The sequence below is a fragment of the Manis pentadactyla genome, chromosome 9 (assembly GCF_030020395.1).
Source record: "Manis pentadactyla isolate mManPen7 chromosome 9, mManPen7.hap1, whole genome shotgun sequence".
NCBI classification, from domain to species: Eukaryota; Metazoa; Chordata; class Mammalia; order Pholidota; family Manidae; genus Manis; species Manis pentadactyla.
This window is the reverse complement of record NC_080027.1, coordinates 52844059-52865172: the sequence shown is the minus strand read 5'-3', so window position 1 is coordinate 52865172 and position 21114 is coordinate 52844059. Positions and strand designations below refer to the sequence as shown.

General features: G+C 40.0%; 1 protein-coding gene across 11 annotated transcripts in view; it reads right to left on the bottom strand.

The window, feature by feature from the left end:
- Positions 1-5218: 5218 nt before the first annotated feature.
- Positions 5219-21114, bottom strand: part of TEAD1 (TEA domain transcription factor 1) — a 265692-nt gene continuing 249796 nt past the window's right edge. For all 11 annotated transcript variants that reach the window (XM_036918047.2, XM_036918039.2, XM_036918042.2 and 8 more), the window contains 2 exons: positions 18349-18501; positions 5219-12784 (listed from right to left, as the gene is read on the bottom strand). In XM_036918047.2, coding sequence (XP_036773942.1) covers positions 12671-12784; positions 18349-18501 — 267 coding nt within the window. In that variant the 3' untranslated portion in view covers positions 5219-12670. The remainder of the gene's footprint in view (positions 12785-18348; positions 18502-21114) is intronic.

Below are 21114 nucleotides of genomic sequence, written 5' to 3'. Positions count from 1 at the left end.
GACAGTCTTACAACTACATACAACTACCCAAACTCATACATTTAAAATTAGTGAAATTTACTGTAAATTATACCTCAATAAAGTTGGAAAAAAAGTGAACCAAAAAATATAGAGCCAAGGGCCTCTTCCTCATGGCTGCAAGATATTAGTCCTATTTTCAAGTGTCCTTTGTGGTCATATCATGGTCCATTATATAAATGGATTTATATAATTTTACACAATTTATCAAAAACTAATGATACATTCATGTAATCATGTAAATTTATAACTGACTTTTTAATTTCTGTCACCAGACATTTGCAAGTTGTTTTGGGATTGCTTTGCTTTGTTTTGCTTCATTTTGTTCTTCTGATGAGACCGATGGAACTGTAACATTCTGTACAAGTCTCTGGAGCACTCAGCAAGTATTTCTTATAAATATAGGTATGAATTTTGTTGGATTAGAGATTGTAAATACATTTTCTTAATGCTGAATTTTTTTCTAAAATAGTTGTACCAATTTATACTTTCACCAAATGTATGAAAGCTCTGTGGCTGCATATCCTTGTCCATATTTAGTATTGTCAGATTTCTAAATTTTAAATCTTCTGAGCAAATCTTACTGTTTTAACTTTATTTCCCTTATTACTATGAGAGTTGAGTACCTTTTCATATGTTTATTGGCCATGCAAATTTTTTTGCAGGGAGTGGCAGGTGTGTCTTCATTTTTGCTTGGGTTCTCTCACTGACTGATTCATGATGTTCTTTGTATATTGTTGATATTATCCCTTGTTATACATGTTACAAACACCTTTTAGTTTTTGGCAGTTACTTTCACTATCTTTATAATTAACAGAATTTATTAATTACAATTAGTTTAATTTCTTAGTCATTTCCTTTTCTTGCCTAATCAAGTCTGGAAAATATTTACTTCTAAAAACTTCATAGTTTTGCCTCTTACATCCATTTTTAACTTACCTTGAATTGACTTAGGGGCATGGTGTGAAGTTGAGGTCCACTTTCATTTTCAAAACTTTATGGTTAACCAATTTCCCCATCATTATTTATTGAATAGTCTGTTCTTACTCCACTGATCCACAATGCCATTTCTGTCATGTATAGAGGTTTTATATGTACTTGAATCTTTTTCTGATCTCCCTATTCTGTTGGTTAATTTGTCTAACCCCACATTATTGCCACACAGTTGTTTTTACTAGGTTTTATAATAGCATCTTGGTAGGGCTGGTCCCCTCCATCACTCATAGAATTAGGACACAGAAACCACACCAGTTACTTTCACACAGTAAATGTAATATAAAGAATAGTAAACTAGTAGAAAGTGGTTAACCATTAAAAGGGGTAATAAAAGAAGATTCAAGGAGTCTAAAAGTAGCAGGTACAAAGAGGCAGCTACTAAATCCAGGATGAAGAGTAGATATTGAAGGAACTAGAGACAGAAGAATCTCTTGCCCTCTGAAAGGTTTAGGAGCATGCAGCCTCTGCATTGTTCAGTAACTTATCAGAGGGGATGAGCCAGGGCTGGTCTGTAGAAATGGCCCACTATTGTCATAGGGTGCGAAGTTGGTCTGTGGCAACTGCCCAGTTGGTGGACAGTTGCCTAAAGACACAGAACCACTGTGGAAGTGGCCTGGTGGCACCCCACAGAAGTTTCCACAGTGGGGGAAGGGGTAGCCTGAGGGCATAGCTGGAGCTGCTTCACCAAGGCTGCTGGGTTTCTCTGCTGAATACTAATAATGGAGGACTGAGCCCCACAAAGGAAATGCCTTCCTGTCACTCTTGCCTTGCAGTTTAACTCCAGAGCTATTGGCAAAGCTTAACATTGGGCCAGCTGGCAAAGAAGAAATGTTTATAGGGTTAAGCTCCACTATCACAAAGCAAGGTAAAGAAGGGTGTATTTGGAGCTCAGGGAAAATTAGTTGTTAATTGGCACATTCTTCTAAATTGTTATTTTCTAAGCTATTTTTGGTCCTCTGCATTGTCTTGCACATAAGTGGGGGAGTAGAAAGCATTAATATTTTCTTGGATTGCATTTAATCTAGATTTGGTGGAACTACCAGCTTTACATTATTAGTTTTTCCAGTTCATGAGCATTTGTATCTCTCCATCTATTTAGGTCTTTAAAGTTTTTCAATAACACTTTTATTTTCTCCATCAAGATCCCTTATGGCTTCTGTTAGGTTTATACTTTAGGACTTTGTATCTCTTAAGCAAACAGTATATTTCAATTTTTCTATTTCTTAGTACTGCATAAAAATGCAATTGTAATCAATCTTGAAGCAATGAGATGGTGGGGCAGATCTTGGGGGGGCAAACGCTTCATCTTGCAAGGCATCCATTTCATTTGAGGCCCTAACAGTCTCCAGGCAGGGGAGGCTTCCATCTGCCAGCAAAAGGGAGAGGACTACCAGCCCGGAGTCTCCACTCCACCTTTCAGGGTCCCACTCCTTACATATTCGGGCCTGACTATAACAAAGGAGATTTGCAAGGACTGTGAATTCAGCTTCATGTGTAATTTCTGGCTTGGTTTTCAGTACAGTGTGCCATCCAGCTGCATGAGCTAAGGATTTCTTCCACTGCTACCGGGAAGACCTTTAACACCATGCCCTGACGTTTTCTTCATTCTGGGTACTGATCACATCTAGCAACGACCAACCTATTTCACAACCATAGTATCTATACACTGGGTAAAGGGAGACGTCTTCTCCAGATTATTAGATACAGGAACTTGCTTTTTGGCTTAGGGTGGGAGGTAGCAAGTAAAGGGTCAGGTAGTAATTATTTTAGGCTTTGTGGGCTACAGGGTCTCTTAACCCTGCCACTATAGAATAAAAACAGCCATGGCAGTAAGTAAACAAATAGTAGTGGCTGTATTCTAATAAAACTACATTTACAAAAACAAGCAGCAGGCCAGATTTGGCCCACAGGCCATAATTTCCAAACCCCTAACCTTGGGCACAATTTTCATAAAAATTCTACAAGTGCTTGAAAATAATGTATAGTCTTCTATTGGTGGCTCATTACTCTGTATTTTGTAAGTATAGTACATTAAATTATGCTATTCAAATCTCCCATGTACTATTTTTTTGGTCTGTTATTTATGAATAACTAAATGAGTTGTTTAAAAACATCCTGTTACAGTCATATTTAGTTTTGCTTTATAAATTTGAAGCTATGTTATTAGGCACATACAAGTTTAGAGTCTTTATATTTCCTAACTTGTATCATCTGGAAGTAATCCTCATGAACTGTAGTAATTTTTTCCTTGAGTTGTACTAGTGAGAATACAGCTGTGTCAGCTTTCTTTTGGTGTTTTGCTGGTATACTTTTCACCCTTAATTTTCAGTCTTACTGTGCCCTTATATTTCAGCTGGTTCCTTATCATGAGCACAGAGCACAACTTTTATGTCTGAGTTTCTTGGGAGCCAAAGCAAATGGGAGAATGTTTACCAAAAAAAAAATCAGTCAGTTTTGGCAGCCTATTTGCTAGTTATAACGACCTAGATAAATCTGACATATAGGGCATCAAACAGAACAATGGTGTCTTCAAAAGCAGTTAAAAAAAAATGTTTAAGTTTTCACATGCTTACATAACACTGTCTTTATTGGAACTGTATCAGTTATTCACTGATTACAGTAGCAGCTAATTGGCTTTCAATAAGTAGTAGCTCTGCTTAGTGCGCTGCAGCAGTTAAGGCAGGAAAAAAACTGTCAGGACTTCACAGCAAAGTTACTTGTTCCCTAATCTTACTGGAAGCCTTTATTTACTTTCTCCTTTGCTCCTTCAATCCTTTTATTCAATGTTTACCGAGTGTGTCACTCTCTTTGCTGAACCCAAGTTGACTGGAACTGCAGGCAGTAAAAAAGGATTTTGATGTATGAAAGCACCTTGTTTTAGAGCAGGAAGGAGGAAGGCAAAAGGTGCCCTAGAGCCAGGGGCAGAGCCATAATTGCAAGGCAGGAGGCTCTCAGTCTCTAAATTCTTGCCACTAACTGGCTTGTACGACCTTAACAAGGGCTTAACTTCTCTGGGCATCAAATTTCCTTCCTGGAAAACTAGAAATTACTGTTACATTCAAGAGTATGTAGTTTTCAAGAAATAGTGACTATAAAGTTGCTTGGCATATATTAGGACCTCAACTGTAGGGTTCTATAGATCCTTCTCCTCTGCCCTGAGCATTCCTCTTGAATCATGGTTTGGTGAAAATATCTCCTTTCAAAGAACTAGAATGTTTTCTTTTCTGTTCCCACTTATACCAGTGCCTCTTGGGATTTGAGGCAGACTTTGCCTCAGATTTTAAAGAAATGGGGAGAAGCAAGACCTTCTAAGGCGTAGTTCACAAAGCGAAGGATCCCAGGGTTGTCAGAAGCCCAAGGTCGTCATTGTTTAACAAAGCCCCCTTCACCCTGACTTCTCCCCCAGCCTTGAGCTGCTTCTGCAGATTCTCAGTGAGCCAAAATACAGGGCCCAAGAGTCCAGGCAACCTATTTAAGGCTCCACCACTCACCAGTCCTGACTTAGGAAGACTATCCTTCCTAAGCCTCAGTTGTAGGGTGACAAGCTCACTGTCATTGGGACTATTATGAGGACTAAAGAAAACCATTGTACCAACATACTTGGCCACTGCCCAGCACACAGTGAACACCTGGTGAATCCAAGGTCTTGTTATACAGGTGTGCTATACACACCTGAAGTGCAAATCTCACGGTGATACTGAGGATAGGGAGAGGAGGTTACAGCTTAACATGGAGCCCAACTACCGAGAACGTAAGCACCGTGCAAGCAAGAACCATGCTGTCTTCACCTCTGTCGATCTTCCACTCTCCCCTGGTTCCTGGCAGGTGCCCAGAAGGTTGAGTCAACAAACTGCTCAATGGTGTGCGTTTTGGTTTTCCAAGGCCTTACTGTGGTATCACGGAATGGGGGACAGGCTTCTCAGGGTTGCCTGGGACCCAGAGGTAAGCTGTTCTGCAATACTTATGTTAATTTTAATGAAGCACTAAAGAGAGAGACAGGCAGGCAGACTGACTGACTTGCGGATGTTTTTAAGAAACCCTGGGACACATAACACCTACATTTCAATTACTGAGCTTGGTGGATACCATCAAAAGGATTATGGATTCAACCTCCTTTACTCTGTCCTTTATATAACCAACCATAACACATAAAGCACATTTCATTTTCGACAAGGTACACTTTTGGAGATAAAAAAAGTTGACCCACACTTTCATTTTCTTTATTTTTCATTGATACCGTATGAATACAAAGTTTCTAGAAAGCTACAAAATGTCTACCACTTTATCAAGAAGGCATCAAAATGTGTCACTTTGCAAAGACATGAAAACACCTGCAGGAACTGACACAAAAATAGCATTTTTAGAGTGATGAAATAATTGCACTTAACTGTCATGGATATTAAAGTTATCACACATATGTACCGCGAAAGCTAGAATACATTTCTTTTTTACAAAGCACTTTATAAAAAAATTCTCTGCACACAAACCCTATAATTTTCATATAACTATCATACTAAAGATAAATTCACTTTAAAGCCAACACTTAGAACATTTTTAAACAAAAAGGTACCAGTACCTAAACACAGACATTAACAAATACAAGAATACTGTACTGCCAAGAGGTTTAACCAAATGCCTTTTGAAAGTTTCTGCAAATAGGTTAAGAAAATGTGTATGAGAATTTGCCCCCACCCCCCCACTCTCCAATCTACCCCAGAGGAACCTTATTACCAAAGGCAGGTTCCAGTCCACTCCCAGCAGCAGTACAGTATCAAAGGAACCACTGACCAGATGAAACGCTCACATCACAACCCATTTTATACACGTGACACAGACACAGACGGAGAATCCCATTAAGTTATTTAGAATGTGAACAAACACCCATGGCAAAACCCGACTGACATAAAATTTAAGAGTATTAAAGAATTAAAGGCTATTCAGGTTTCTTTTTTAAATGTTACAAAATTTTTTTTTGTCATTTTTCAGGCACGTACTGTTTTTGTTTTCACTTTTTTCCTTATCTGCAGTCATGAGCCTATTGAGAAAGGCCTACAGAAGTGAATCTTTCCAAGAGGTAACAGGGAGATAGATGTATTTTTTTTAAGTGCAGTCAATATCTAATTTACACAGTGAAAATAATCACAGAAAATGACTGATGCAAAAAAATGAGAAAAAAAAATCTGAGACTGGTTTCCAATTGATTTATGCCTAGATTCCGTCAGCCTCTCTCAGAGAAAGGAGGAGAAAGGGCCTCTCATAATGGAAGGCAGACATTAGTGTCAATCTGAGAGAGGTGGAATCTACTGGAAACTGACCCCAATTATTCATGAATGAGAGCGAACATAAATGCCCTTTCCAAAAGCAAAACTGATGTAGTGTGGCATGTGACTGACTCAATGCAAATCCACAGGGAATAAAACAAGTACGGCTTAGGAAGCAGGAAAATAAATACAAAGATTTCATCTCATTTAACGGTGTAGGACTGCAGTGAAGCTATCCTTTGCAATGCAATAAATTTTAAACACAAAACCTTCATTCTTACCAGTATAAGCAATGAGCTGATGAGAAAAACTATTGCCAAACAAAGCACAGTAACAGTTGTAAAGAGAAGCAGGCAAACAAGTTTTTGACCAATTTCATTCAAGTTGTGGCATGGTAGTGATACGGGGGTTGAATTGAAGCAGCTAATTATTACTTGTTTTGTTATTTTTCCTTTGCATTTGATTTTTTTTTTCTTGTAGAAATTTCTATAAATACTCACAACTTGGTGTGGATAGAAGTCACTCCTGAAATTTGAGAGCCCAGACAGGGTATTCTTAAAGATACCAGGTAGAGACAGACAGAACAGGCATTATGAGTTCAGAGGCTAACTTTCAAAGATGTCTGATGTCATTGCTAAGTCTATATCAGTAGAGAAATCTCTTTGTTCCTGGCTTTTGTTTGGCTGGTGTTTTTGCCTTCTTGTCCTTTGCACTCCTCTTCCTTACCTCTATCAGTTTTCCCAATTTATGAAGGTTTTGATAAAAGCCAACACGGACTCTAAAGAGTTGCCCTTTTGAGGGCTGGAACAGTCTTTGAAAATGCCAAATTATGAATGGTGCTCTTTGGAAGTTTCTCATAGCACATTCATACACAACACTCAGAGTCAACATTTTTGCCGTAAGAAGAACACTTCAACTGTAATGACCCTAACTTATTTTTGTTCTGCACTGTCATCTCAGTTTGAGGCTTCCAACTTTCAAAATGGTATCATCGCATAAACCAGATAAGTGCGCACTGTCATCTGAATGGAGAAGAAAGCTTCCACAGAGAGTGAACACCAACACAAGGAGAGGGACAAATCTGTCCACCAGCTGAGATACTGTCGTTTGTGTGACGTTCCTCATGTGGACGCAGGGCTGGGTGACAAGATGACACACTGGGTCACTGGCACACACAAACACAACAGTTCTTGGGGTCCCTCCTGCTGCAGTGTGCTGCTGGCAAGTGGTGGTGGCAGACAGATTCTCAGCAGGCAGGGTCCACGTCGTGCTCTTGTGAACAGAGGCCTGTGGTTGGTTACTCATCCCGGTAAACCAAAGGCATTATGGTGATCTCAAATATTTTTGGTCTCTCTACAAATTATCGTTATTATGGCAGCACTTTTCTAAGCTGGAATCTCAAGCCAAAGGCACTTTCATGCGGGAGTGCAGAAGATTTATAAATAGCTAAGTATTTGGTCATGAATTTAAAAGGCAACATTAAAAGTACAATTTGCTTTTCATAGTAAACTATGAAGTTGCAAAACTTTCCATTTTGGTATATACATTTGACAGTGTGGTCAAAGAACCGACCTTCAGTTTCAGATTTTAGACCAAGTAGTCAGTTTCCTATGGAACTGGAGAAAAATGGGCTTACTAAACAAAAATGGAGACAATTTTTGCTTGTGTTGTTTTTAAATACCAGGCCAATCAGTAAGTGGACATTGAGAACTGGTCTAAGACAAGGCTGGCGGCGCGATGAAGGAATCACTAAGGCACGGCTTTTACTGGAACGCTTTGGCAGCTCTGAATTTAAAACTTCTACAAAAGTAACAGTACTAAGAGAAATGCTTCCAGCTTACAAAAGGGCTCACAGTTCCGCGGCAGCCTTCTGCACTGCACACCCTACATGCGATGTCTCCAAGATTTAAGGCTTTTCAGAAACGACACGTGCAGGGCTCTGCCAGGGAGACACCGACCTAAGGAAGAAGCAATACAGACACACCCTCCTAATGTCACAGGTGTGAAACAAACAGAATTGCTTCTGCCCTTCACTAGGACAGGTATAGTGTACCAGAGCATATACAAACATATACAAATGATATGTACCTGGTTTGTAAAACTGACTGTCGTCTCCTATGATTGAAATGATTTACAGTTGTACAAAAACCAACTGCTAAAGCCACTACAGTATGAGACCCAAAAAAGACGGGTTTAAAAGTCGTTCAGGGACTTGTAACACCAAGTGCTGGGAACAGGGGCTGGTTTTTGGCAGGTCTGAGTGTGGGATACTTTGCTGCTGGGATGCTTAGCATATAGTAATTTGCCTCGGAGCCTGTGGCAGGTGAGCTGTCCTCAGGGTAACAGAAATGGCTCATCAGCTTTCATTCCTGCTGGAGAACACCTCCGACAGCTCTCCTTGGACAGGACACTCCTAGGGGGACAGCATCAGCATCGGGTGACCCCGAAGCTCGGCCGATGGGGCTTCTTCATCTCCCTCTTTCTTGTGCACTGACCCTGTCCACACATTCTAGGTATTGTTCAAGCATGAGCACCGTAGAAGAACAACCTCCACCAAAAGAGGCCAAGGACTAAGCGGAAGGGGTCCCAGAGCCTTACCCTTAGTTTGCCACTAACTAGTTGGGTAACTATGTGCAAGTTATCACCCCTCAGGGCCTTAACTTTCTCATCTACACAATGATGGAGAATAGATTGTGCTGTTTAGTTCAGCAGAGAAAATTTCTATCGGCCCTCTTCCAGAACTGCTCTCTCTCTCCTCCATCCCTAAAAATGCAAAGATATGTTCCAGAGGCTTTCATAAATTCTATGAACAGCATGGAGTGTAAGGCAGAAAGTAGAAGACCAGAGGAAATTTACTGAAATGAGTCAAGGTTTGAGAATGAGACCCATGAGCTTATGAGAAGTAATGAGAATGGAATTGTTTAACCTGGGATTTTTTAAACTTGGTAAACTAAGGAATGAAGATCAAGTTAGAAATAGGACTCTTTGTATAGGTGTGAGTTGATTATAGGGATGATGGTGACCAGCTGTTCCATCCTCTCCAGGGATGAGTGAAAGAATACTCAGCAGAGAAACTCTACTGTAACAAAGAAGTTCTGACATGGGAAGAAATGGGCACAATGTCGTTTGAGTGAGTCCTACCTGCCTCTTGGTGGCCTGAAACAAGGCTCCCAAGAGAGAAGCTTTCTCAGGGTGAAGTGGAAGGAAAAATAAAATCTCAAATGTGGTACTTAGGACCTGTAAGATCTAGGTCGGTGGCTCTCAGCTGGGGGTGATTCTGTGCCCCGGGGGACATGTGCAATGTCTGGAGGCATTCTGGGTCATGACAAAACCTGTGGGAAGTGTGCATCTAGTGGGCCCAGGCCAGCATGCTGCTGAATCTCCCACATTGCACAGGACAGCCCCGCCCAACAAAGAAATTATCTGGTCCAAAACGTCAACAGTGTCTGGTCGCGGAACCCCAATCTAGGGCAGCGAAGACATTCCGGGGTTCTAGGACAGGACTTTTGAAGAAGTCCTGATTCTACTTGAGATCTCTTGCTAAGAGGGAAACGAATGCCAACAGGCCTGAGTGCAGGTCTTCAGCCCCTGCCCGTTGAGGCCTCCAGACTCCCATGAAGTGCAGGAACCTCTGAACCCTCCCAGCAGTGGGGGTCACCAGGAGGCATGGCGTCCAGAAGCAAGCAGGGTGGACAGAGCTTTGGAAGGCTTATGGTTCAGAAAGCTGTACAGACAAGAGAAGACTCTGAACCAAAGACAGAATTGGATTAGATGTTATAACACAAATCCCACCCCAGGAAAGGGAGGGCCAAGAGTTTGGGTAACTGGACCAGTGGCTGAGGTAAGGAAGTATCTGCCTGGAGAAAGCTTTAGGAGAATAAGAAGTAAAACTTTAAGAGATCTTAGATGCATTTTAATAAGCAAAAGCAATCCTCAAAGTCATTCATGTGAACTCTCCAAACTCAAGTACAAAGGCATTTGGAGGAAGACAGCACTGGTGGTGACATGTTAGACAGCCCAGGCTAACTCTGGGAGCTCGGCAGACTGACCCTCAAGCTGGTCTTCTTCAGTCTCAGCCTATTTGTGCTTTGAAAAGTAAATTGCAAAAGCCCTCTGTGGCAGCACAGGAAGGGCCCCACTTCTGTGGCAACAGGAACCAGACACCTCTCCCCCGGCAGCTCCGGGGTGGTCTAGCTTTTAGCCAAAACAGATCATCTGCACACTCTCATAGGGTCCTGGTCCTGGGAGGGTAGAGGTTCCCATGAGGAAAGATGCAGGGGACAGGAGCACAAGAAGCATCCCTAAGAGGGGTGCCCAAGAGAGGTCATACATGTGACAACCATGGAAGCAGCTTAAATGTTTGGGCTGAAGACCAGATAGACGTGCAGACCACAGAGCAGTCCTTCAAGGCCTGTGTGGGATCATGGAACAGATGGTGACCTCTCTGCGCAAGGAAGATGGAGCCACCTTACTGCTTTCTGTAAGGGATGCATAATCCACATGGGGCAAGTGACCAATGGGATGAGTCTGGGGAAGGTCAGGCTTGGCCCACTGTCCTTCTCTTTGCCAGGAGCCAGCCACATCCTGTGCTTATGACCACCAAACACCAACCAACATCCAAGCAGTTCAGGACAGGCAGTGGGACAGGGAAGGGTGTGCAAGCTGCTTGGATGTGACAGAATGAAGTTTTTATTTCCTGGTTTGATGAAAAAGTCTTGACATGTTTCATAACTTAAACTTATTTCATGTTCTATTGAGTTAACAGCTTCCTGACAATTATAAAAAAGTCACTTTCCTCTGGAAAGTTGGGGGGTATGCCCTGTACCTTTCCCAGTGAAGCACTTACAGAAATAACTCAAGACATGTGGCCACATCAAATCAACTCTGCCTAGGCAATGCTTTGGAATATTTGGGCTGGAAAGTTGAATCTCTCCTGGCCAAAGAACCTCCCAAACGAGCCTGTTTGAAAAGGTCAGAGATAGATAGCGGGGCCTCGTAAACCTCAGTCAAACAAGTATTGTGACTTACTGACAGATGTCAAGGAGATGGATGTCCTTATAGAATATATCCAAATCTATGGACATAGATTGAGATATACATACATATCAGCACCTAGCAAACTGAGTGACACTAAACAGATGTTCAATAAATACATGTTGAATAAACTATATATGCATATGTGTATATATGTGTAGGCAAACACACACACACACATATTGTTATAGCAGGTTCGTATGCACATTGGTTCACCAGAAATAATTTATCCACAGGATGGTGAGGATGCTCACAATTTTCTGGGGAGCAGAGATGCTAAAACTGATGAGCCTTTTACTTGTTTGGTTGATGAAATTTCTCCCAGCCACAGGATTTTCTATACTTTGCAGCTCACAGTGCAGTATTCATGCCAATTTTAAGTTTTTGTCATTAAATTTCAGTGGTTTAAATATTTACTCATCTTAATAAAAAATTTGGTTGTCCATATAAAATATAACTGCACACACAAGACTATAAACATTGTAAGTTTAGATTTTCAGTATTTATCTACTTATTGCAAAAAGAGTCATCTTTTCCTTTTCATTAAATAATCATCACATTAGTACAATACAATTTTATATTTTTTAAATATACTATATATGTTAAGGATAAGGGGTGAAGTTTTCCTCCTTTGTATAATACCTGTTCAAGAGTTTAATGGATTAGGAGATTAGTTTTAACCTTGAGGAAAAAAGTACAAATTTGTCTCATTAGAATATTTCTACTAAGCATTTCTTAAGGCTATATTTTAACATTTGGTTTCAAAAAGAAAGAAAAGTTTCATTTAAAAAATAATTTAGTGAATTACATTCGTTCATAACTTCCACCCTAATTAGTTACAAAGATAAGTCTAAAGATTCTTAGTTTTGTGTACTAATTTACATTTATATTTAAAGATTAATTTTACTTGTATCTTAAAACAAGAATTTCATGTTGGGAAAAAAAAAAAAACAAGGAACTAAATACATTTGTATAAAGGCTGTAAACGTCCCATGGCAAAAGCTCTGTCTCATTTTTCTCCTACCACGATTAGGAAGTCTCTGCAGACAGAGACCCAGGTTCTTAAGGTTCACCCTTCCCGAGGAACTGTGGGCTGTGGATCTGAAGAACACATAGAAACAACTCGATTTCTCTTTTTACAACTGTACCAGAACTTCACAGCTACAATGATAGTATGAACACATGAAAAAATGACTTCACTCAAACAGGGTTTAGAAAAGTTGCGGTGACCTCAGGGCCAGGGCACACCCCCCCGTGTGGTGAGGTTTACAGTCAGTCATTCGATAATGGAGAGAGTGTGTGTGTGTGCGCACATATGTGTGTGTGTATATACAGATATCTATATATATAAATAACCATGTTCAGTCCTTTACAAGCCTGTAAATATGATGTTGTGCTCCATGTTCACTATTTGAAACTTCAAATACACAGGCCATGCAGAGGAGAGTTTCTTGTGTATCTCTGTTTGTAACCACCTGTTAAAAGAAAAAGTATATAATATATGTATATATAAAAAACACAACATGGATGAAAACATACTGTATCTGTGCCTTGGCAACTACGATTTACTTGGAGAGGCACAGTGCGGAGTCCAGCCAGTGGGTTACTGGAGAGCTGTCCGGCCATGCTCTGCCCCCTTCTGGTACGAGCTCAGGATACCAGGGGTCCAACTTGAATCCAATCTAAGCTTAGTAGGAAGTATTAAGTGAGATCTTACAGACAGTACCTCACCCACATCTAAGCCCAAGAAAAGACCACAAGAATTTAGAATGGGTTTTTGGGGAGAGCCAATTTCTTTACAACAGACAACTTTCTATAAATCTGGCCCATGGGATAGTCATTTATCCTAAGAATTGTCTTCTGTCTTATTCCTAAACTTTTACTAAGTTTGCTTCATAATAGCCAGCAACAGACATAAGCTCCAGGAGTGGCTTACTCATTACCACTATTAACCAGCAGTGCCTGGATGCAGTAAAATGTATGCTGATAAAGGAACAGTGGTAGAATCATACCAAAGGATCATTCTTTTCACTGATAGAGACTTTAGCTTCCAAAATGTACCTGAAATATACATCCACTTCCCCCTTGGGCCAAGTCACCCGAATCCAGATCTTTAGCTCTCTGGCCCAGATTGCTGCAGCCCTCTCCCAGTGGGACCCTGCCTCCTTCCTCTCCTCACTCTGCCTCAACTCCCCATGCCATTCTCCGAAGGAATTCTCGAAAAGTACATCTAACCCAACTTCCCTACTCAAAACGTGTCAGTACTCTGTTGCATGTGTGTTTTGTTAGGTTAGCTCAGTGTTTTCAAACATTTTGAATTTGAGAGCCTCCAATCCATTTTGTGTGGGCCTCACTCCCCTCTATGTAGCTGGCCGCTTTACCCTTTTAGTTTCCTTTCCCTAAAGGCATCCAAGTTTATGATCCCTGACTAAAGTCTCATCGTATTGTAATTTTCCCACCACAGCACACTGTACTGTTGGTAAGCACACAGATCTCCATGATTCTTTTTTAATGCCCATCTCATCCAGTGGGCTGTAAGTTCCTGAAGAATAGGCACCATGTTTCCCAGTATCTAGCTTATGCTTGGCACACAACAGTCATTTATTTAATCAATATCTGCTGCATGAGTCAAAACTGACATCCTAACAAGCCAATGTATAGAATGCTAAGTACGCATCTACTCAGTATTAAATGCTTTACACACAGTGTCTCATATAACATTCCAACTCTGAGCAGATGCTGTGTCACTCCCCTCTGACAGAAAGAGGCTGGGGGATTGTTGAAGGTTCTACACTTGTCAACTAAGAAACCCGGATCTTCTGGTTCTAAAGGCCTTTTTCTTAACTATTACATCATGCTGCTGGAAAAGAACAGATACAGGGATGGATTATCAATACATATTTTTGTCTGGGTAATAAAGACTTTTTTCCCAGTACTGGTACCCACCTGCTTTTCTAGTCTTCTGGCCACTCCCCCTACAGATGAAATACTCCAAGAATGTGGACCTTTCATCTGTGGGGTCTTTCTCTTCCTCATCTCACATCCACACAAATGCCGTGGCCTGCTGCCTTCTACCTCCTGGATAGTTCCTGAACCCAGCCCCCGCCCGGGGACCAGCACATTCTCACCTGGACCCCTCCACCAGGGACCAGCCTTACCCATAGTCCTCCCTCTGTACCAGAAGTCTAAACCTGACAATAACACACTCTTGCTTAAAAACCTTGATGGTCTCTTTTAAACTTTAAAACTTTAGTTTGAAGAGAAAGCCTCTTGTCATCCTACAAGGTCAAGGAGACCCTGCCCTGCCAGGCAGCTCTCTGGCCCTGCTCTCCTCCCTCTCGGGGGCCACCCCGCCCTGCTTCTGGGCCTGCTGCCCTGTTCCTGTGCCTTACCCTTCTGTGCCCTCCCTCCCTGTTCGTCTGGCAGGTACCTCTCAATTGTTTCCTCCCCAGGGAAGCCTCCCTGACCTCCTGCACTAGGTTGAATCCCCCTATTAGGTGCTCTCTTGGCGCCATGTGCCCACCTCTGCCAGCCCTTAGCCACAGTTTAGTGTACATTCATTTTGTGATTACTTGAAGAAAGCCTGCCTCCCTCAGACTCCAGGATGGCTGCCCTGCCCATCTAGCGACCACATCCAGCAGCTGACCCAGGGGACAACTCTTTTCTTGGTGACTCTGGAAAATGTCTGTTTACCCATCAAGGCTACTTAAACATCATTTTGTAAAACCATGGGAATTCCCCACCTCACTCCAACTACAGGTATCTGTTCTGCAAGTCAAACTGCTCTCTTTCCACAGTGCAGGATTCACAACAACCCTACAGCCATTATTACCTTGTATGGAAGTTATTTATTTACCTGCCTCTCTCCCTCACCAGGCCACCATTTACTTGGATAAGCATTGTGCTTTATCTGGATTATATCCCAGCAGCCAGTACAATCTCTCCATAGTTTAGCTGAATGACTTAAAACCTCCTCAGCAACCTCTGAGGTCTGGAGACTTTAAATGACTTATCTGAGGTGATAAAGTAGAGCTAGGTCTTAAACCCCCGTTTTCTGATTCTATGTTCATGAAATACCCTGCAAAGTGTTTTTTCCATCAATTCAAGACTTAATTTAGATCTATCAGTGGCTCTGCAACCTCAGGGAGGCTTTACATTCTTTATCCACAAAATGAGAATAAAAATGACCTCATAATTCTGCAGTGAGAATTTCAGAATATAATATTTACAAAAGATTTACTACCATGACTGGAAGTTCTGTATCTATCCTACCTTCTTGCAAATTTCCTATAAAGAATATATCCTCTTCAGGCTTCATGACTGAGATTGAGATGGAAGAAAAAAAATGTTTTTAGTGACTTGTATGCCTGACTACAGCCTCAAAGGAGGACAGGAATCTTGTCCTACAGCTCATTTGCTAGTTTCCTCAGTCTGCATGTGGTCGCTAAGGCCCTGTACCTATAGGTTCACCTCAAACCTGAATCATCCTGATGAAAGCAGGGAGTCTAGCCTACCAGCTAGTAAAGTCTGGAACTGGTCTTGTTGACACAGGCTTTGTATCCAGTGTATCCAGTAAAATACTACAACTGCGTCCAGCATCTGCCATCCTGCCCATATTCCTATGTCCCACCCATGAAGAAGAGCTGAAAGGTATTATTTCTTACATTTATCAATGAGAAGATTGTATTCGCATAATCCAGGAGAGCTGGCTTCATTTCAGCTTTTCTAAAGCTAAAAGGTTATTTTTAGCAGATATTTACTGAAAGCTATTAATTCTCCTTATCAAAGGAACTTATTTAATTGCTTAATGATACATTTTGAAATTACTTTAACATTGTATCTTCTCTGGACAGCTATGCTGCTTAGAGTCACATGTTCCAAGGGAGCATTACTGATATAGTTACATGAGTTTTGTGCATAACAGATACTTTAAATTTTTTTCCGGGCCCTATTTCCTTTTCTCTGTGACGTAGGCCTTTATAGAGACTGAAAACACATTACTTAAAATGCTGAAACAGACTCAGACTTCACTTTTAAGGAACAGCTGAGACTCATTCCAAGAGAGGTAGGGTGGTGGCCATCCACTCAGAGTTCTGGTCACTCCTGAGGCTGTCTAATGTCACACCAGGATGCCACACTCCCCTTCTGGTTCATCTGAGCACTAAGGGGGTCTGTTCTTGAATAGCACAGAGGGCTCCTATATGACAAGTACCTGCCAGCACCCTAACCCTGAATTGCTCTCTTTTCACCAAAGTCCATTAGAGAAAAGGATACTAATGAGTAAGTTTTAAAGAATATGTTTTCCAAACATTCTCCCAGATTGTTAATTTCTAAATTTAGAGGGATGTGGACACACTCGAGCACCTACTGAGATTCTCTCCCTGGAATAAATGAAAAAGATACACAAACTGACCTGCCAATTATATGCCAACCATGTGTTTGTGAACTCTGAGACTCTGCAGGTCATCTGCCAATCCCATATGGCCCTGGGTCTCAACTCCTGCTCTGCTGGATAACTACTACCTGGGAGCTGTAAAAAATTGGCAAACGAAACCACTTTGCTGGGCACCACCGGGATTCTGATTTTATTCATTTGAGGTGGGGCCCAGGCCTCAGACTTTTTAAACGTTTCCTGGGTGAATCTGATATGCAGAAGGATTTTCATTTAAAATTTTTTGTTTATTAATTTTTGTTTTTTAATTGCTGTGAGGGAACTGGCTCGCTCCTACTAGCTCTTAAAGGTATTATTAAATATTAAGGAATTTCATGAACTGGACAACCACTGGTAACTTGAAATTGCCATGGAAGGTATATTTACACCACAGAAATGGGCAAAAGCTGTAAGGGTTTCTGGGGGGCTGAGCTAGAGGCTTTTTTTTCTTTTAACCAGCCCACCACTAGAACCATGGTCTCACTGGATCCAAAACTTCCAGCTAAAGAATTCTTGCTGTAAGTATTCTAATTCTTAATCCTAACAACAAGGAGTAACAGAGCAGGCCTTCAGAAGGCTGAATATTGGACCACAGTATTATCTGGCTGCCCCTTTAGCAAAATTGTTTCCATCAAGTCTTGTTTTGGCATTTTTTCCTTCACTTTAGTCAAGGAATGTTATTTTTTTTAAAAAATGAGCCTTATAAAACCCACTAATGCATGTTTTATAGGTATACTTGTGAGGACAATACTGTTCTTAATAACATTCTCAAATCCACAAGGGAAGCCCCCATGAGAAATTTGTTTTAAAGTTAAGTATTAGGGACCACCCCCCCACAACACACACATACACACAGCATTGTCCATGGGAACCAGAAAGTTTGCCCACCATGGACCTTGAATACCGTTTTTTTCTCCTTTCTCTTTAGCTGCCTGTTAAGTTTTGACCATACTTTTCAGCCTATGCAGAACATTTTCCCCTGTTGCTGGTCACAACATTCTATTCTATTATTTCTCCTAGTACTTCTATATTTTGCTGTCTTAGTGTATGTTACTTCTTAGAAGGCCCTGTAATCCTTCATGAAATGAGTCAAGGTATGTTTGAAATACAAACCTATTGACTCAGTTTTGCCTCATTCATGATTTGCATATCACGTTGCTGCTGAGACCCAAACTTGGCTAACACTGAATTACCTAGAGTAATTAAACAATACATATACATGCCTGGATCCTATCCCCAGAGATCCTGATGTAGCTGATCTAGGATGCAGCCTTGCTGTTAGGATTTTTTTAAGTCTTCTAGATCTTTCTAATGTACAGCCAGAGTTGAGAACCTAGGACCATCACTTTTTAGTTACCCACCTGAATTCCAGTTCTGCCAAGCTTAGAAAACCAAGCTAGATGAGACCCCTATTCTTCTATAGACTTAAGCCCAAATCAAGCCCAAGTTCTTCCCATGGATGCTGTGAATTAATGGTGACCTGGGGCCCAGCCAAACAGCCTGACCAGTTCACCTGACCCAAGCCTGGTGCTTCCCAGGCCTACCTTCCTCTCTTTCCCCACCAGCTTCACAGCTGGGTTTGCCAAAAACAAGAGACAAAACAGTTACCAATAAAATTGTGAAGTTTTCCAAAACACTGTTCATCATATATTTCTCTGGTAAGTGTTTGAGCTTGTGGATGAAGTTGATCATATATTCACACATTGGGGAGCGGTTTATTCGGTATACAAATCGGCCATTCTCAAACCTTGCATACTCCGTCTGTGAGGGGAAAAAGAATTTAAGCATTTTTACACTTTGACTTCAGAATATATGAAAAAGATACTACTGGCTATAAAAGCACTTAACTTTTTCAACATGAATCATCTGTCACATGCTGTACCATTTATATAGTTTGCTTAATTTAAAAAAATCCTCTTTCCAAACTTAATACCACACTGAGAGTCCATTATTTTGGGGGAAATTCAAAAAAACGTTGGAAAGATAACTTTATAGAAGAGTTACATAGCTCCTTTAGGCAAAGGTCAGAAAAAAAATAATAACCACCTGCTTAGTGATCCTGAAGACCCGTAAGAGCAGGCCAGCCAGTTCCAGTTCTTCAGAGTCAAAGAAAATCCTTCTTTGCTAATGATAAGGCCTCATAGGCCAACAACCATTGTAGCTAATTTCTCTGCTTTAGGAAAAACTACTTCACCCTAATCATGAACCCCTTGACTGTTAGTTATTTATGTCCTTAATAAAAAAAAGAAAGAAAGAAAATACTGGGATATATGCAATATGCAGACCCCACTGAAGCACCCTGAATAAGAAACACTCCTAGATAACCCTGGATCAAAGAAGAATTAAAATGGAAATGATAAACTATCTAAAGAGTAATGCAAAGGAAAATACATCAAAACTTATGGGACTTCAGTGAAGCTACACTTGGTGGAAACATAATAAAGTAGCTTCATGTTTTCATTAAAGATGGAAAATTACTGAACTAGAAATTTTTTTTAAAAACATCACAAAATAAGCCAAAACCACAAAAAAACCGAGGAAATCAGGAATGGGAAATTAATAAAGATAAAAGCTCAAATCAACGTAACAGAAATTAAAAATGTAGACAGAGTAAACATAAAAACTTTTTCTTTAAAAAGATAAAACCTTCACAAGCTTAAGGAAAAGGAAAAAGACAAAACCACAAAAATCACAATTATAGTAGAGATTAGGAAATTTATAAGAGGTTACTTCATATAACTGTAAGGCAAAAAAAAAAAAAAAAGTCCAAACAATCAAACAAACAACAAAAACAAAACACAAAGAAAACCTAGAGGGTGACTTCTCCAGCAAAATACAAATTGCTGATGCTAAACTAAAATGCAGAAAACTCCAACCAGTCAGCTACTGTGGAAGTGACTACAAGTTGTTTAGAGATCAGTCACTGAAAAAGGTACAAAGACCAAATGGTTTCACAACTCAGTTTTCAGTAACCTTGGAGGAACAGTTACATTCGATGTTACTCATACCATGCCAGCCCACAGAAGGAGGCAGGTGCCCCAGTTCTTTTTATGAAACTGATGGACATATACTGAAATTAAATAAAGTGATTATAAAAATGCAAAGTACAGACTAATGTCGCTTATGAGATGCAAACATTTTATGTAAAATAGCAGACTGCATCAATGTATCTAAAGTTGGACTTTCTTCAGGAATACTGTGGTGGTTTATACACAGAACATGTATTAACTCGTGATGTCAACAACTTGAAGAAAAATCATGTACTCATAACTGCTGAAAAGGAATTTGGCAAAATATTGCAGCTATTACTAATAAAAACTCTAAGTAAAATAGGAACAGAAAGAAAGCACTGAAATGTGAAATAAAGACCATTTATAAAAACCAAGAATAAATATAATCCTAAACAGCAAAGACTAAAACCATTTCTACTAACATTAGTAACTATAGTACAAAGATACTCACCATCACTATTTCTTATATTTCTTTTACAACTCTGTGGGAGGTTTTAGCAAATGAAAAAAAGGTGAGAAAATAAGAATAAAAAAGGTGACATAAACATTGGAAAAGGAGATAAAAAAATAAGGCCTTCCTTTTCTGCTGTTGATAATTAGGGAAAAAACCCCATTAGAGACAAAACAGGAGAAAATGGCAGGATGGCCAGCAAGAACATAGATATGCAAAAACCAAAAGCTTTTCTCTACTCTGGTAATTCAAATCTAGAAATGGAAAATTGCATTAACAAATTCCATAATATTTAAAAATATATTTAAGAAGAAAGGGATAAATCTCTGTAAAAAGTATAAAAACTTACTAATATAGATAAAATGAGACATGCAATACAAATAGGTTCTCGATTGGAAAAATAATATCAATAATACATTAATTTATACCAAAATAGTATCTAAATCTAACGCAATTAGAATTAGACTGCATGAACAAGGTTTTTAGTTTTTTTTTTCATTTTTAAAATGATCTTATTATTCGGAAGACTAAATGGTGGTTACTAAGCCTAAAAAATATATGAGAAAGAATAGTGAGATTGGCTTGCCTCAGCAGATATAAGAATACACTCTAAAGCCCATGTAATCAAATCAATATCGTATTGGGGCATGTAGAGATAGAGGGTAGAATAGAACAGAGAAACAGTGCCCAGTATATGCAGTAACTTAAAGGGGACAGATCTATTCAGTTAGGAGAGGATGATCATTTAATAAAAGGTTTTGACACAAATGGCCATCTGTTTAGAAGAAAATATAAACAGACTCCCATTTTATTCCAAATGCAGAGATACAGACTAAATTGACTAAAGGCTTAATTATAAAAGTCAACCTACTATACATGAAAATTTATATAAATATATATGTACACCATACA